The sequence below is a fragment of the Falco punctatus genome (genome assembly GCF_963210335.1).
Source record: "Falco punctatus genome assembly, chromosome: 8".
NCBI classification, from domain to species: domain Eukaryota; kingdom Metazoa; phylum Chordata; class Aves; order Falconiformes; family Falconidae; genus Falco; species Falco punctatus.
Window position 1 is genome coordinate 49,049,650 of NC_137588.1, and position 18,734 is coordinate 49,068,383.

At 40.4% G+C, this 18,734-nt stretch overlaps 1 protein-coding gene across 20 annotated transcripts in view; it reads right to left on the minus strand.

Moving 5' to 3' along the window:
* The window catches only part of TENM2 (teneurin transmembrane protein 2), a 1,028,597-nt gene that overhangs the window by 187,307 nt on the left and 822,556 nt on the right, over nt 1-18,734 (minus strand). For all 20 annotated transcript variants that reach the window (XM_080399947.1, XM_080399949.1, XM_080399942.1 and 17 more), the window contains one exon: nt 5,965-6,199. In XM_080399947.1, coding sequence (XP_080256073.1) covers nt 5,965-6,199 — 235 coding nt within the window. The remainder of the gene's footprint in view (nt 1-5,964; nt 6,200-18,734) is intronic.

Sequence of the window (18,734 nt, forward strand, 5' to 3'; positions counted from 1 at the left end):
ATGACTACATTTGTTATTCCGGTAGTGATGATGATGACAACAGTATTTTGCATTTCAATAGGTTCGTTCATTTTTAGCTTTCTACATCAACTAATGACCGTAATTTCAAAACACTTCTATTTTAAAGGGCATACATGTAAGCTCTTCACTATCTCTTGATTCAACTATTCACTGAACAACCAAAAAAGAAGTACTAACAACAGTGCTATTGCAAGTCTATAAATAATAGACAATGAATAATTGAATAGAATAATAGAATACTGAACTCAAATCTCTAAATTACTTTTGTTATTAGTCTACCTGTAAATTTAAAACATTGAAAACTAAACCACATCATTTGGGATTAATTTTTTTAAAAAACTAAAAAGTAATGCCCTAAACATACCTGCCTCTTCCTGTACAGTCACTGACGCTGCCTGTTCACTCTGCAGAACCCAAAACTTAAAAATGCAAACAAACGAGATCATGAAAACACAGTTATCTGCAATCTGTGAAAACTTGCTTATGTGTATGTGAGTGGGAGTATATCTAGACTGATTTTCTGAACCATCATTATCTATCCTGCTTTTATAGTGTTTTCCTTCACCCTTTTTTTTCTGCTATCAAGAGTCTACATTTGTTATGAAAACAATACCATAGAAGCCTGCTAAAAATGACCTTTCTACGTTTTTGGAATTCCTCCAAGCACACGGTCCTTGGGGATGCTTTTGACTGTGCTCTACTTGACTCTTTAAAATGGTTTTGATTTTCAGATAGCTCCAGAATCTATCTATGCAGATGCCATTTTTTTGGAAAGTCCACACAACCTTCCTGCAACCTTCACATGCACGAACAAGAGAAAGGAGGGGTCAGTTCTTGCTCCAGCCCTCAAACTCAGATGGCTTAAACTGCTGTAGCACATGTGACTGTGGCCATATAGTTTAAGCGGTAAGACAAAGCAAAATTAGAGTAAGGAGTTATTTCATCATTGCAATTAGTTGGTTGTTATATGCCAAATTCATCCTAGAAATTTGCATTAACAATAAATAAATAAATTTCGTTTCACTCTTCTGTTCCAGAACGTTTTGCATCGTGTATCAAGATACCAAAGTATTGAGATATCATTGAAAACAGACAGACAATTGTGGCTGTAACTTGGAACTTCTACACATTCAGAAACTTCAAGTTTACATATTCATTTCAGAAGCTCTGCAGCTAAGCTTGACACCCTAACATGGCACACCAGCTGAATGCAGTATTAACAGAATTTCGGATATTGAATTTCTTTCTAAAAAAACCCCAAACAAACCAACCCACAAAACCCCTCAGCACTAAATCCCGCTCTTCATGTATGATATTCTTGGCTTTTTTGCCACAAGGCCGTAGCTGTGCATAGTGGCTGTGTACTGCATTCATTCCTTCACTGCCTGAAAGGCTGCAGCTACAAAAATGCTGAGCACAGATGTTTCCCTGCTATGATGCCCCATGACTTTGAGTTTATGCACTGCTGGAATTGGACTGGGAAGTAAGATATATAGCTGGAACCCCAGGAGCAGGCAAATATGTTGAAGAGCATCCTGGGGGTTCCTGTAAGGCTAATTTTCTGACTGCTCAATCATTAAACTGAACTTTGCTTAAATGACCCCAGACTTGGACCGCTGCTCTTATATTACAGCCCACAAAATCTGAAGAAACCCATCCTGTAATCCCCAGAAGAACAGGAGAAGCATTAGTATGTCACAGTCTTCCTTGAAGCCTTGCAATGGATCTTTGTGAGCAAGCTCAAAGAAAGTATAGACAAACATACAAATTACCTTTGCAACTAAAAGATTTGGACTGAAAATATTTCAAAGTATGAGATTAATTATGAGACTAAAGAATAAGACTCATTTCTATTTAATTTTGTCTTTTTTTTTTCCTCCTGGATTGAGTATTATTCATTAGAATGGTACCAACTAAATTACTATCAATATAAAGTACCAGAACAGGTGTTAGTGCATTAGGCAACCTCAGTCTAACATCCATCCATGAAAGCTCTTCTGTTATCCTCACTTATGAGTCATTCCGTCTCTGGTGGGTGCCTGCAGATGGCCCCATGTGAGGTTCCCCTACCAGAGAGGACTCTTGCAGCGCAGAGCGATGCAAACCTTCCTGGCACAGCCATACTTTTCTCCCTGTGCCCTCAAAGCATTTCAAGCTTTAAAGCAGACCGCTGCCTCTCTAGCTGTCTGGAAGTAATGAGACCCACACTGGGATGTTCAAAGGTAGTATTTTCATCATTCATCTTCTTCGAAAGCAATGATTAAAGAAGCAATAAAGGAACACCTCTTAACTGGGAAACACAGAAACCAGTGCTTTGGAAAGGAGGAGGAGGAGATGGTTTGAAACAGACTGCAAGAGGACAATAAAAGTTAAAGAGCATTAAACAGCAGCTCCGAGCCTAAAGGTAAAGCAGCTAAGTACAGCAGAAATGAACCATAAAAATAGCACCATAAAAATGCTACAGCAATGTGTTACTGCATCCTTAGTTAAAGATATTTCAACCCTTCCATTATGGACCCTTATTTCATAGAAAACAGAACAATTACGTACCCAGCCTGGAGGCCTGTTGCAGCCATAAAGAAGCAGCAGACTAGGGCAGATACAGTCCATATTTGTTTGCCTTGAGCCAGAAACAAGCACACTAAAATCAAGCACACAGCACTGGAAACGTTCATGGCCAGGTTGGATGGGGCTTGGAGCAATCTGGTCTAGCGAAAGGTGTCCCTGCCCATGGCAGGGGTTTGGAACTAGATGATGATCTTTAAAGTTCCCTTCCAATCCAAACCATTCTATGCTTCTAGGTTTCTAAAGAAGCATAATTAACAACTCTGTATAAGCATTTTGCAATCTTGTAACTCCGCTAAAAGCAACAAGCTACTGCAATACAGCTAAGCACAACTATGTTAAAAGCACAGAACCACAAAGGGTACATGAAGGCTTGGTGTACAGTTGCCTGAAGAGGGTACATAAAAAACATGTGTAAGCAGTAAAAGTTTACTTCATATCAGAAAGAACATAAAACACATGTGAATCACCCTCCCCATCAAAGTTGAAAGAAGAGGTGGAGAAAGAATGTATGTGGAAAACGGGCTGTCTCCGAACAGTCTGAATTTAACCCGAACTGCCTGAGACAGCAAAAGAAAGAACGGATGGGAATAACATTCCCACCAGATAAAACATAACAACACGCAGTTCAGTGCTCGGTACTGTTAGACAAAGAGGCACCTGGAATCTAAATTGTGATCTGCGTTCCATAGTGCTGACAGAACACATTCCCTTCAGAAAGCTCAGGTACCCTTTTTTGTTTCATAATCAGTAATGTGACCACTTGCACATTATTTCCACTTGAGAGCAGAATCTACTGAAGGCAACTGAAAAGGGAAAAGTTGTGATACTTTCCTGATAAAGCAGGTGCTGTTATTGTCTCCTGAGCACTCTGCTTCCGAGATTAATATACTGACAAGAAAAAACATTAGAGTGTGAAAGAGGCACTGTGAATAGGCAGTATAAGAGGGAACAGTGTTTTACAACAAGCTAGAGCTATGAGGTAAAGGCTGAACCAGAGAGTTACCAAAAACTTGTTGTGGTTTTGGGGGGTTTTTAGTTGTGGGTTTGGTTTGGGTTGGGTTGGTTGGTTTTTTTTGGTTTGGTTTGTTTTTTTTCCTACCGGTATCCACGTAGATGAAATACCATTTTAAAAGTGAAAGAATTACAGACTAATTCTGAAAGTCTCTAATGATTCTGCAGGCATCAATCTCAGCAAAACTCACTGCAAACCAGAAAGAAAAAATCATCTTCTCAGTTAATATTCTTGTGATGAAACCTGTCATCAGGTCCTGTCAGGTGTGTAATTTCAGAAAAGAAGAAAAATCGATCCTGAAGCAACTCTGGAATAGTCTCAGAACACAGCAATCCTGTCAGGATGTTTTCTAATATCTTAATGCTTGCCTATGACAAACCTATTTATGGAAAAGCTCCAATTAACTGCCAGGTGCCTCGCAACCCCCAAGAATAACAGTATTCATAAAGTAACCTTTTGTCATCAACATGAATACATATATATCTTCCCAGAGGTTTTATGATAAAAAAAATAAAAGAACCAAAGTTAGTAATGGTATGGATCGTCTCCACTGACAGGGAATAGGCACAAAAATCAGACAGTAAAAGAAAAACAGGCAGGCAAATGCCCATCTCTGGTTTTCAGGGATGCCAGTATTATGACAATTCTTTTGTGAATATCCCAGGGAATTCCCTCCATATAAAGTGTTTAGTAGATTGGAACGATCTTAACCCATCAGAAATAACACATTTCAGGTACTGCTGTACCCAAGAACAAACTGATATGAAACCAGACAGACAAGGAACTGTAGGAGGTCACTCTACACTAGAATGAAAACTATGTTATAATCCTGGGCAGTAAATCACACAGCAACGACTGACCCAGGCTGAAAAAGACCAATATTTTTTATCTTGCAGTTCTTAGCAATAAATACCAAGTTCAGAATACCAAAATGGAGGTAAAATAGTAGCACATGCTCTCACATAAGCAGCAGTTAAAGAGGTGAGCTTCACTCTTGGATATTTTGTTTTGGCCAAAGTTAGCTCCAAACCTTCACTAAGCGAGAATCCCTTTCCTTTTTTTTTTTTTTTTTTTTTTTTTGACATCTCAGGTTTTGGACAACTTGCATTTGTTTTTCAGCCCCACCCCCCTTCTTCACGGCACCCATGTCACCCACCGTTTCAGCAAAGCAGGGCAGTGCAGCTGAGGTCCCTCGTGAGTGCTGCCGGATGGCACAGAAGCACACACGGGCGCAGGCTCCCTGCTCTGTCTGGTCTCCTTTGCTCCCCATAGTGCTACAGCCAGTGAGTACCCACTGAGTAACAGTCCCCCTAGCTGTTGTAAACTCCAGTCCAGCCATGCCAACTCTTTGCAGAGCTCCAAACCAGAAGGCAATCTTTAACCAGATTCTGGGGAGGGACTGGGCTGAGACTGAACGGTGGTATGACTACACCACACCTAGCTACTCTAGGTGTAATCCAGCAGAGAGGCATGATATTTCCAGAAGGTTGCAAACCGAAGGCAACACCTCAGAAGCTGGGACAACCGAGCAGCCAAAAGCACAGCACGAGCCAGCATTATAATCAACCCAGCTCCTCTGCCTGTGCACCGTGTTTACAGCTCTCCGGGCAGGCGAGAGCACCCTACTTTCCAAGAACTTTTTTCAGCAGCACAATGGCTAATTTTAAATGCTGGGAGATAAGCTCTGCCAGCTCTGCTATTTAAAGCGCAAGTTAAATATGTTTGACATTCCATACCCCAAATGACAACAAACTAGAATATTTAGAAAGGCAGCATGTCAGGCATTTTTTTATTTATTTATCTGGCAGGCCTAAGTGTTGCACCTTTTCATTTATATGCAACTGTTTGCCCCCTGGGCATCGAGCTGTTAACACATACAGAAAAGATTAAAATGAGCTTGCATGCTGGATGAAATATAAATTAAAATTCGAGTACTATCAGCCTTGAATCTGGGATTGTTTCTCAGGGTCTCACAAAAAGCAGAATTTCAAATGAGCCTCTATTTGTGACTTCAGGAAAGGCAAAATATATAATTTTTCAGCAACACAGTCAATATGAATTATAAGTAAGCTGTCCCTGACTCTGGCCATAAAATACGCTGTACTAATACCATGAGTTGTGTACGCAAGGATGGTTCAAATGAATAAAAGGCTTTAAAATAGGACATGTGAAAAGAGGGATGCTCATCTGCCTACCTCCTGAAGTAAAGCGAATCCAGGCCTAGTGGGTATTCAATTGTCACTAACCCCCAGCGCTGCATCATAGACACAAAGTGAACGAAACCCCATCCCCTAACCAGCCAAATGGTTTTCTTTGCCACGGTGCAGTGGCAACGCTGGGGGGGTTTGGTCCACGTGACCCACCTGGTCTCGAGCGGGACGTTGCTGTTGAGCACCCAGCTGTCCTGGAGCTGCACGGACTCAGGGGTGGTGGCCAGGTCGTTGGGCGCCGGGGCAGGCGCGTGGATCTGATTCCGGCGATTTGTGAGCGAGTTCCTGTTGAGGGAGTTGGCAGAGGAATGATGATGGGACAGTGAATGGTTGTGAGGAGGAGGGAGAGGTGGCCTCAGCGTTGACTGGCTGTGATGATTTGAAGGGCCTAAAAACAGAAAAGAAAAATAAATCACAAATGTGTGCTGGTGATACTGTTCTTGTTGGCATTTTCAAGGGACAACTGCCTGGAAAAAAACCCTGTCCCTGCAAACGGGAGACTGAGCCTGCACGCCTTTAGCACCTGTGGGCATTAAACCATGGTTAAATCGCATCAGTGATTATTAGAGATCAGAGATATAAAACAGCATTTAAGGTCTCACAGTTGGGATGTTCATGAAGACTATACTTAGATTTAACAATATTTATTTATGAAGTAGATTCTTCCTGGATAAAGGCTCCTTTGTGGGAGAGCTAGGACAGCAGTCCAGCTTGACCGTTCCGTACATCCCCCCAGAAGAACATGTTCATCCCTGCTTCCATCAGGGACTTTAAGGAGATGAACCTTAATGGATTAAAACCAGCTTTTAAGAATACAGTCTTTAAGGGTTCTATAAAACTTAATCAGAGCTCTCAGTGTGCTTTCACTCACTGTGTTTCACCAATCAGGCTTTAACGAACAGTATTTGTGAAAGAAGATTAAACTCCAAATATGAAAAAGCAGCAACAATGCAATGATGATATCTTTCATGTTCTTCCATGTGATCAGGATTTTACTTGTAATTTTCTATTTAGCAATGCCACAAACTCACACCAAGATCTGAAAATTATGCTACTCTTTCAGCCTCTTTCATTGAAAAATGACAGATTATGTCTTTTAGAGATAAAGGATATAAACTTTTCTCATTCTTTGAGTACTGACATGTTTGCATTGATAATGAAAATATTTTATTTTTTTTCTAATCAATAAGGCAAGTGGATTAAAAAAAAAACACATGAGGAAAAAAACAGAATAAGCAGATGTCATTCTAGCATAGTCACTTTTCTAAACATAAATGCAGAATGGTAAATAATTTTGACTGCAACTCCACATGTTGCAATAATTTACTTCTAACAAAAATAGCTAAAGAGATTAAAGAAAACAAATAGTGTGTGTTATGAACGGCATACTTTAGTCATTATATCGAACAGTAGTTTTCTAGTGAACAATAATCAGAAAAAGTAATATTAGCAAAATTATAATGATGTATGTTTGTTTTTAGAAACTGAAGCACATTCTGTAGTTAATGAATCAAATAATAAAAGAAAACATCATGGGGAAAACCATTTGCAGCTAGACTGATCTATTTTCATATGAAACAATGAAGTATAGAAAACCTGCTGAACTAATTAATTAACTATAGGTTAATTAAGGACAAAATAATAATAAAAAAACCCCACCAAAAATCAACAACCTCTGCTGACCTGCACACATGTGGGGCGTAGGGACAGGATCCAATGGGGGCTGGGCAGCGCTGTGCTTATGGTTGAACTTGATGATCTTAAAGGTCTTTCCCAACCTAAATGATTCCATGATTCTATGCAACATCCCTGGGACCAGGTCCTCTCCCAGCACTCTACCCCAGGGAGAAGTACTGGAAACACGTGCCCCTCACACCACTACAGCCCAGGAACAGGATGGGGACGGGCTTTTGTGCAGAGAATTTTCATTATGTTATTTTTCTTATCGATGTTCATTAATTTTCTTACGTGTTTCTGTGGGCCTGGGGAATTACAGGCCAATGAAGACGAGACAGCCAGGTTTCCTGGGCCTTGTGCAAGGGAAGTAGAAGTTGTCCTATGACAAGAAACTTTAAGAAATGAGTTATAATAAATTCTGCATCCTTCATGTGTGGCTTTAAATCTGCACAGAAGTTTCTTTTATCTTTTTAGAATGTCTGTTGCCTGAAGGCTCACCCTGTGATAGTGTCAACTGTTTCAAACACAAAGCCACCTTTCATGAACACATCTAAATTTCTGGGCTGTACGTGCTGCTCTCCTCGCTATCCTTGCCTCGGCCATGTCCCACCTAAGCTTGAAAGAGACTTTAGCGCAGAAAATTTTACATCTAACAGCCCCTCTCGGACTTCCTAGGACATCGGATGCCCATTCCACGCTAGGTCCTGTGCCATTCCCCAACAGCATGTGCAGTAAGACACAGCGGGAAGAAAATGTGTTTGGACAATATCCACACGTGTAGAAGCTTAAGTGGAATTACTCTCCTGTCTGTGTACTGGCTTTAAACAAAGCGTGTTTGGATTTCAATAAGTGGATATTTATGAGTTATAAAGTACAAACGTGTGCCCTTGTGTTAAAAATTACTTCAAAAGATTCACATGGTTCATATTTTCTCAAATGACTTTGGATGTAGCTTTTCCTTTTGCAGGAAAAATAAGGAAAAGTCATACCCACATAAACAAAAAGGTTTTGCACCAAGAGACATGGTAGGGCCAGCTAAATAAAGACTCCAAATCTTGCAGCCACAAAACCACAGAGGCTGTTCGTAGAAGGGAGCCAACTGCACATCAATAAGAATGAACAGAATTTCTGTAAGGTTAAGGAAGCAAGAACTGAATTCAAGTTCCCACAAATTAATTTAATCTGCCTCGAGACTCAGCTCCCACACAGCAAATAAAATGTACTGCACAAAATAAGCTGTGCAGAAGTAACTGAACATATACTTCAGCTGCAAAACCTCAGAAATCTGGCATAAGATGAATGTAGCATTTAATAAAGAATGATAAAACAAATACCAATATCAACATTATATAGATATTATACAGTTTATATTAAAACATATAAAAGCTTATATATATAAAAAGTACTAACAAGGGAGCATGCACACACATTCGTGTGTATATATGAGAGACATAAAAAAAGCTTAATATGCTGCTTCTTCATAAATCTGTTTAAATGAATCAAAAGCAGAAGCTGAACACTATTGAACTTGCCAGGGATATAAAATTGGATTCACATCTGAACATCTGAGTGCCTCTTTGTGAACATCTTTGCCTAAATTAAAACTTCAACAGCAGTACCTGCAAATCTGCTGAGCTCTGAAGTTCAGAAAAGTAAATCACTTGCCCCGTAATGAAGGATCAGCAGCCTGCAGGACTGGCACGACGTCTCTTACGACATGACATGCTCTGCAGCCTCTGGCAAATTGCTTCACTGTTTAGAAGCTTAAATACAGTAAGTGTTTTGATGGAGTACATCTGGCTTTTTGAATCAGGAAAGAGATTTGATTTTTGACACAGCAGTTGCCACTATTGGTTTGGGAAAAATACTGAGGAAATGATGCCTCTTCTGAATGATTCCATGAATAAAGAGTTTCACCAGAATACACTATACAATCTCAAACATTTAGGATTTAAGGAAAAGTCTCTTAAAAGCACAATGAAGATCAGAGAACTGGAAACCTGAAATAACGGTACCCTCCATATTTTGGCTTTTTTTTTTTTTTTTTTTTTTTAACTTTTAAAATTGATTTAAATTCAAAAATAGACAAACATACCTAATTGTAATGAATTTCAGTACACATTGATTATGCTGAGCACTTCTGAAAAATCAGGGTCTGATGACCTGATCATCACATGTGATTCTCCACGAGATCTTACTGCAGTCAAGAGAATCAGCAATGTTCATTTCAAATTAGAAGCTGCATGAGGATAAACTGTGTTCTAATTAAGTAAACTGAGAATACAAAGTCTGATCTACATGTCTTTGACGTAATCATAAGCTATCCAACTGACTTATTTGGGTTTAATCTGAAGCAAAATGTTAAAAAAAGAGAAAAAAAGAAGCTTTACTCTGTTCATTCTTTTATCCAGTGAAACAATCGAACAAATTAGGCTAGTACAGAGGCAGAATTCAGCTAAAACAAGATGCAATGTAGCACTTAACTCCATAAAAACAAAACAAACCACCCCGTCAAAAACCAACCCTGAGCAAAATTCTGTCACTACACACTTTTTTCTTTTGCATACACAAGAGTGTAAAGGATGTGCAGCCCCAAGCAGAGCCCTGTGGCTGGTGCCCTGCTGTGCACACCGCGGGGTACAAGCAGGGGTGCCATGGGCAGCGCTGTGTGATGGGTGGCCGCTGCCGATCCTTCGGGAGCCTGTGCTGCTGCATCGTAACAGAACATTATCCTGTCCCAAGCCTGGCAACCTCAGGGATCAGGGAAAGCCACCTGAGGCCACAGTGTTACAGGCAACAGTGATGGCCGCATGCTCCTGAGCACACACGTCCTACCATCACTTCTCAGCTACTTTTGCAGTTCAAATGTTGCCTGAAACGCAAAGCGAAACTGCAAATCTGCTTTAACGTGGTCAAATTATTTCTCAAAGTTCTTCCAAGGCTTTGGCACAGTCACTTAACATGCACTAAATCCCAGCAACACAACGATCTGAGGAAAACAAGTTAATCTCCCACCTCAGAGATAAAATTCAAAGCAGAATCAGCAGCATGTCTAATCTAAGCAAAGCAATCGCTTCCCTGCATCCCAGTTCTTTGTCAATACTACCTCAAAAAAGTAACGTAGATTGTATCTTAGTTGTGCTGAATTATCCTCTGTGCCATGATTAAATGCAACAGAGACAAACACATCCTCATCAATCCTTTCCACAAAAGAACTGGAAAAAAAACCAACAAACATACATTATTTTTCTGAAATGAACAATGATGCAGCTATTTCCTTAAACTTCTAAACAATACAAACAGTGAACACATAAAGATAACAAAACTGATGTGCTAAAAGAAAAAAATAATTAAGTAAACCCACAGAAAATCAGTGTTAACCAGTCTTCAGCATTCCCAGTTCTTTATTCAAATAACTCTACCACACTGGTTTCTCAAGGAAACTACATCATCTGCTATCACAATGAGTAACAGGTTTTGCACAGAACCAAAGGGCCACCTTCCAAGCTAAATTCATCTTCAAAGGCAGATCACATTACTCAGAGTCAGGGAGCAAAGAAAGCACTGAAACACCCAGGAATATAAGGAATATAATGCAGCATCACCAGGAGCTGCCATCTCCATGGGCAGCGCCCCCCCCCCCCCCCCCCCCCCCGGATTTCAGCCTTCATTTGAGTTTGCCGGGGTGGGACCAGGGCTCTGCTTTACCCTATGTCTGCTCCAGTTCTTCTGTTCGTCTGCTTTAATTCTCCACATTATTTTGTGCAAGGCCATAGTTAAATGGAATCTAAATGTTCTGAAAACGTTTTCAACATATGCTGTAAAGAAGCAAGTTATCTCACTCATAACTGTGGATATAATTAACTCACTCTCTTGTTGTCATAAACCCAAAACATTTGCCAGGTGTTCCTTCTTTTGTCCACATGTTTTTAAAGTGTTTGAGGCAAGAATAGGTCGAATGACTGGCTGTCATCCCGGACTGTACATTTCAAACTGAAAATTCAGTAACTGTGTGGTATAAAATTGTAAGTCACTTATCAGTCTCTGCCAGTGCACTGCAGCCATCTCCTCAGCACAATATTAGAGTAGAAAATTAAATGTTGCTGTGGCAAAAAAAGAAACAACAAAGCAACCACACACAAAATACCCCATTGCTTACCCACAATATCCAGATAATCACAGAAAAGGTGAAAGGCGGTTTCATGGATAAAGTCTAGGACTTTGTCATAGTTCCTATATCCTACTCTGACTGAGCCAACCCTTGAGCTATTGTGGACGAATCACTTGTTATCTATAAGTGTCTTTATCCATATCCTTGGCGGGAGTGCTGAAGGTAAATTACCCTACCACTTACAAGGCAATCAGATACTACTGCAGTAGGAGCCACTACGGTGCTTTTGTCTGCGGCTCCCAGCCCGCGGGGCACGAGTTCATCGCACGGGAGGCAGCAGCAGCAGCCACCAAATCAACTCTGCCAACCGGAGTTGTTGCTGTGTACACACAGCACGATTGCTGCTCTGTCACGCTCCCAAAACCAGAGGTACTGAGATGCTCTGTGCAGATGTCCAAGGGCAGCTAGACAGAATCATCCCGCTTGGAACAGCAATGTCAGCTTGTTCCCAGCGGTGCTGGAGCCAAAGAAATGGCAGATCGGGTCTTTGTGCTGGATGGGTTGGTTGGTTGTGAAAATGTAGCGTGCATACATACTCATGCAAGCGAAGGCAAAGAATCAGGACCCTTCACCAGGAGTCTAACCTGAGGCATTACAGTCATATAACCGATTTTGTGAAGTGAGGGTCACCGACAAAAAGGTTAAACCCCACTGCCCTATAAAATAGTATGTACTAATTGTATTTGCTGAAATACATCTATTATCACACCGCATGAGGTGCACTGGCTGCACAAAATGATGGCTAGTCAATGGCAAAACACAGCGTTTTAGTAAGAACGCTTTATGTGTCCTGTGATACTTTTACATACGTATATATATATAAATGTAGGCATACTATTTCCATTTTTATATATCATAAAAATGAGTCACAGAGAAGTTAAAGAGTTTTCTTTCCAACTGAAAAACAATCCACACGTTTCACATCTTTTCCAATCAGCGTTTTAATTTAGTTTTCCAATAATTAAATAGATATAAAACATATTTCAGGGTGACTAAGGATGTATTTATCTTCTTCAGCTCAGATATATGCCTTTTGTCTGAAGAAGGCACTGCTGAAAGAAGAACTAAAAAGAAAAGCATACGCACATATTTCTAAGCAATGAAATTCATTATTACAGTCATCATCACCACGGACCATTTTAGTGCAGAATGCTAAATGCTGCTCTGCAGAGTGGGAAAGAGTTGAGCCCTGTCTAGAGACTTACACAAATCTTCTCCAAAGCTTATACAACTTGACACACTAAGAATCACACCGAAAAGAAGACAGAGCCACACCTTTTTCTGAACAACATCCAGAAACTTCTCAACAGCAATATTTAGGCCAGCAGTGTAAGCCTGGCGACATCTTCCCGAATGGAGGACAACTTGAAACCTGCTGCTTCCCTGGGTGGTCCAAAGGGGAGCCTGAGAATTTTCATAGTGACATAAAAATAACTGTACTGCAGTTTCCACTTCACTGTGAGTCTGGGGTCAGGTGAAACAGAAAGTCATCCCCGCAGCCGTTACAGCCGTACATTGGATTTTACAAAGCCCAGGCAGCTAGCACACAAAGCTGTTTTCCAAGGCAGCAAAAGAAATGTTAGTCACAGGTGTTTTAATACAACACATTATCTTGATTATTTCAGAAATGTCACAGAACATTACACATAGTCCAAAATAATATTTTTTAAAAACCAAAAAAAACCCCAAAAACAACCTAACCTCAAAAAAAAAAATAAAATATATATATGAGAAAGAGTGTCTCAAAATAAATTACTGAAAGTAACCGAGTCAGAGAGAACATCTAACAGGAGACTGAGATCTCAGCAATGCCAGGGTGAGCATTTTAATAAATCAGCCTTTCAGGTACTGCAGATCCTTTAAGAAGGAAAGGTCTATCAGCAGAGTAACGATTTTGAATCCTTCTGTTGTTCTAAGAGTCTGTAATGTCAGGTTTCACCACTGGGAAGTTTGGCAGCTGAACTGTTAATGAAACTAAATATATTGAACATGGCTTTCAGCATCAAGTAATTTCTCTGTTTCTCAGGCAGTATTATCATCACTTCCCACCAGCACTAACTTTTGTCAACTGCTGAATTATTTTCTTGTTCCATCTTACACCACTGCCTGGGGATGATTCACCGCAATGCATACTGCACATCAATGTACATTCAACAGCAGTATCAACAAAAATACACTAGCTTTCTTGTTTAAAAGAAAAAAAACCCAACCCAGCTCTATCTTACTACAATGATCCTCCATGGGTTTGTAGGGTTAGAGCATTTTTTTCAGATTACTCCCTTAGTCCAAAGAAAGCACGAAAATAATAATTAAATACGTTTTTTCCTTTAGGCCCAACCACTTCATAATCAAACGGCAGAAATAAACACTGATCTATAAGAATCGTTAACATGAAGACTTACTGACATATACCAGTAATTACAAGGTTCCTCCAGGAGCTTCCTGGGACAATTCAATTTCACAGCTCCTGGGAAGCCAGTTATTTACTAGTTGGACCATCTGTTTCCCAACATGTAGAACAGGTAAAAATAATTTGTGTAGACTATATGGAAAAAGTAAGAGGAATGTTGCATAATGCTGTAGTAAAGAAAAGCAAATGTGATGCAACGTATATATTGCATTGAATCAGACTTTTTAAGAGGTTGTATCTCTTTTTAAAAGCAGGCAAGATACAAATAAGTACAACAAAGAAACAACACTATTTGTCTGCCTCCAGGGTACTGCAAGCTGCAATACTACATGACTGGCATTTCTTCCACAGTCAGTGGGATTTGGTTTGAATTCCTTATTGGCTGCTATCAGACAAAAAAAGTGACAAACCATTCAAATAAGAAGCCCTGTTGAAGTTGCCTGATTTTTCAAGGCACCAGAGAGGTTAACCTCAGCTGCCACAGACAGCTTCTGTGATTGAGAAGATGGATCCATGGGTTAACGAGTAGAAATACTGGATATCATAAGTGGTGTATGAAAGCCCTCACACCGTTTATCACTCGGCAGCAAATGAGCCAACATGAAGCCAGCAGTTCTTATAAAAGTTTTAGAGTTTGTAATGTAGGAAGGGGGAAAAACCCCCAAACCCAAATAACAGCTGTACCCTGCTCCATCACACATGATAAAACAGAAAAATCAATCCAGGAGGGTTTCAGCTATGGAAAGGATCGGTCTTTGCCCCGGGTGCTGCAGCTGGGCTAGAACGTCTCAAAATGCTATGTCTGACATGACAGGCTTTCAGGGGTCGATCCCAGACCCACCTCCGCCAGCCTCGGTGCTGCATGGGTGCCTGGCACACTGCTGTCCTTGATGCCTACTGTGGCAGCTAAGGGCACGGCGCGGCGCAGGGGATGGCAGGGCACTGCGCGGGGGTCGAGGGCTCCGGCTGTAGGGCAGAGTGAGCCCAGACCAGCCCGGGGTGGGGGCACACCTCTGCACACCCACCCGACGCCGGCTCCTGCCAGTGCCTGAGGGGCAAGGTGAGCTGCCCCGGGCACAGCCCCCCACCAACAGCCCAACTGCTGCGGCTGGCTATGGGCCAGCTCAGAGCCCAGGGGAATGAACAGCCTAACACCGTCGTGCTGAGGCATCCCCGAGTTTAGGCTGTCCCACCATCCTCTCAACAACACTGCATCACATTCTTAACTACTGCTGCATTCAGCATGAACAAATTGACTGCAAGCTAGAAAAATGCTCTCTAGCAAAGAAATGAAGCAGCCCACTGAAAACTTTGACTAGCTGGAGAAGACAAAGTGTTGTCTTATCTAAATAGCATTACCAACATCTTGCAGAAACTTAATCCTCAAGTGGTTAAACCTCAGTGCAACTCTCTATCATGTGAGCTTGAAGAGACTCTTAGATAAAGGCTTTTTTTTTTTTTTTTTTTTAATACCATACACTGTCTAATCACTTACAATCAGTGAAAAAGGAAACGTTGTCACTGCTCATACCCTGGACCCTACGGCTCGCTTATCTGACATCCTCTGCCCAGTTTACCCAGCCTGTCTCAGATACCACAATTACGATGCCACTATAAGCTTTGGGCTGCCACTTTAAATAAGCAGCGTTCTTACTTCTCCAGCATGCAGAAGGCAATTGCATTTACAACCTGAAAAGACTGTGTAATCATACTGGCAGACACCAAACACTGAACAAACAGAACGCAGGGACTGCAATGTCTTTCAGCAATGCCTCTTGTTCCCACTGTCAAGGGGAGGGCGAATAGCACAGTCCTACCCATTATCTATACGCCATACATTTTTGAAAGCACAAGCTTCACCCCAGGTACTCAGATCAACATCATCTTTACCTGTCCTTCTTTGTCTCAAGGCCATGATTTTATTTTTCTGAAAAGATCAGCAATGCAAAGAGACTCAAGTAAAGAGCCATAGAAACATGGTATTATTCGAGCAATGAGGGAACAGATTCCATTTTCTATTTAAGGTATAAAAGTAGCTGTGATAATTGAATTAGATAGTGTTTCTTCCTTCAGAATGTCTGAGACCACTACAGTAGTAAGATGAGTTTAGTACTGTGAAAGAAAGAGAGAAAACAGCTCTCAGGTGCAATTCTGTATTCATAATAATGATAGTGGCAATATTAAAGGAGAATTTAAAAACAGGGAAAGAGGATGACCCCAATATTTTATCCAACTAAAGTCACAAGATACTAGAGAGTAGTTAAATACCAAGATTGCAGTTTGGCTAAAACCTTTGGGTAAACATCTGCCACCTTGCAAAAATTGCTAACAGCTTTTTTCTAATGATGAGAAGTAATAAAAACCTGCGTTTGAAACCTCCACTTTAAAATGCGTGTGGACTGCTGGAACCCTTTGGACAGAAAAGGTTCACAGCAGTTACAGTTGTAATGCAACAGATAAATTTCAGAAAACCTACAGACCAAGGGGCAAAACTTTTTGACACTGAAGCTGACTTGTGAAATCATGACAGAGAAGAAAAGGAGATTAAGAGGATTCTGAAGCCAGTCAGAGAATTCTGCTTCTCTGAGACACCGGGCAAGGAAAGAGTCCACAGAAAGGAAGGGAAAAAGACACTAAATAAATACATCCTATGGCCTCTTAAAGTGGCATGATAGTAGTCTTCTGCATAGAAAGGAAGCCTCTTGATGATTATGTGTGTTATATGTAAAGGCTATTAAGCAAACCACCAAGTAATTTGGCACAATACAAACAGATCAGCAGATGAGAGCAGAAGGTCCTAGACAACCTCTTCTACATAACGTCCTGTTTGGATGGTGTAGGGTGGTAAATTTGGACTAGATTTAGTTTGATACACCTGGATCAAGAGTCTCCACTGTCCATGTGCTTTGAAGTGGTCTCATGGACCGGTCATTGTTCCCACCTCTCATGTCCCCACTGGAAGAGGGAGCCCATTTGCATCGATTTGGCAAGATACTAGTAACTTAGTAGATATTAAGTTATAATTCAGTATTTGAAAAGCATTGGTTTGGATTGATATCACAACTACGATACAGAATGACAGTCTTCCTATTTCTAAATTAATATGCAAGAAAAATCTGTGCTAAGTCTTCATAGCTATCTATAGAGACATGCTCAACATGCCAAGACTTTTCTGCAAGAACCTTTTATCAACCACATTTTCCAAGGAACATTCAGAAATAGAGAAGAAGTCAAGCTTAAGAAATTCCAAAGCCAAGAGAATATTTTTTTCCTAAGCATCTCTAGCATTTTAAGTGGAAGTTATTTTCATTATATTACTACCCATAAATTACAGCTATCTATAGTTTTAGGTATTGGGATACTTATTAAGTGTCCCTACTTAACATGGAGTGAACCAAAATAAAATTACTTTTGAAAATAAACCTTATCTAGCTAAATTGCTGCTGTTAGGTAGCTGTGACGTCCATGCCAGTAACATTTACCTTACCAGTTTAAAAAAAAAAAAAAATAATTATGATGTCAGTTCATTTTTAGTAATTTTCTTGCTGCTGGTGTGTGTGAAAGATTTGAATTTACACTCATTTATCAACTCGGACAACTTCACTAATGAGGAAATTTATTCCGATAACAAAAAATCAAACTGCACCTTCAGAAAGGTATCACAGGTGGGTACATACATATGGCACCTGGATCAGGAACAAGCGTGACCTTTCATCAAACACGACTCTCAAAAATGATGGTTATCTTTGACACAGGCAGGAAGGCATATGGATGCCCAGATAGCAAGCATTTTATTTTAAGTGAGTGTTTCTGAAAGAAACATTCACTAACATGGGAAGGCAGAAGAGATGTTAAATTGAACAGTAATACACAGTGTAGAGAGAGATCGTAAAATTCAGCAACTTTGCACTCTGGAAACACAGACTATGGAGGTTTTATCTGTCAAAACTGCTTGCAAGTCAGTTACGTACACTGAATCGATCAATAAGAACAACCACAATGTAATAATAACGATAATACTTAGCATGCTCCGAAATGTCTGTCCTGTGTTCTTTTTAAGGTGCTCCATAAACAAAGCCTCATACAGGCACACAAACAGAACCACAGGGAGCAATGAATTAATACTGAATTGTGTGACTTCTTCCCCTGGTCTCCACCTGGTCTCTTTCTTCTTACAGCAGGGCTTCCTCATCTGGCACAATCACTTCTCCAGGCACAACAAATTAAAGCACGTGAAAACTAATTCCAGTGGGTGCTAACAGAAAGTTACCCATGTATTATCGCATTGTTATCTTATTAGCATATTAATACCCACTGTTATCTCATACAGGTTTGGTTTGTGGGTTTTTTCATGCAGAGTATTTGAACAATGTATTTCAGTAAGCAGAAACAAACGGGGCAACTTCTACACTGGCTAAAGATCTAGAAATGCAGCATTGTTCTGCCTGAACTTTGAGCTAGCTGTTAAAAAACAACAAAACCCAACCAAAAACCCCACAGCTGATCACAGATTTTCCAAATGATACATAACACAAGGCCTACCCATTGGAAAGGATTACATTTTTAAGCTAATGTCTAATTGGTACATTTTAAACAGAAATGTAAGAGCAAAAAGCTACTCTCTACAGGGCACACAAGTCAATCATCGTTAACGCTTAAAGACTG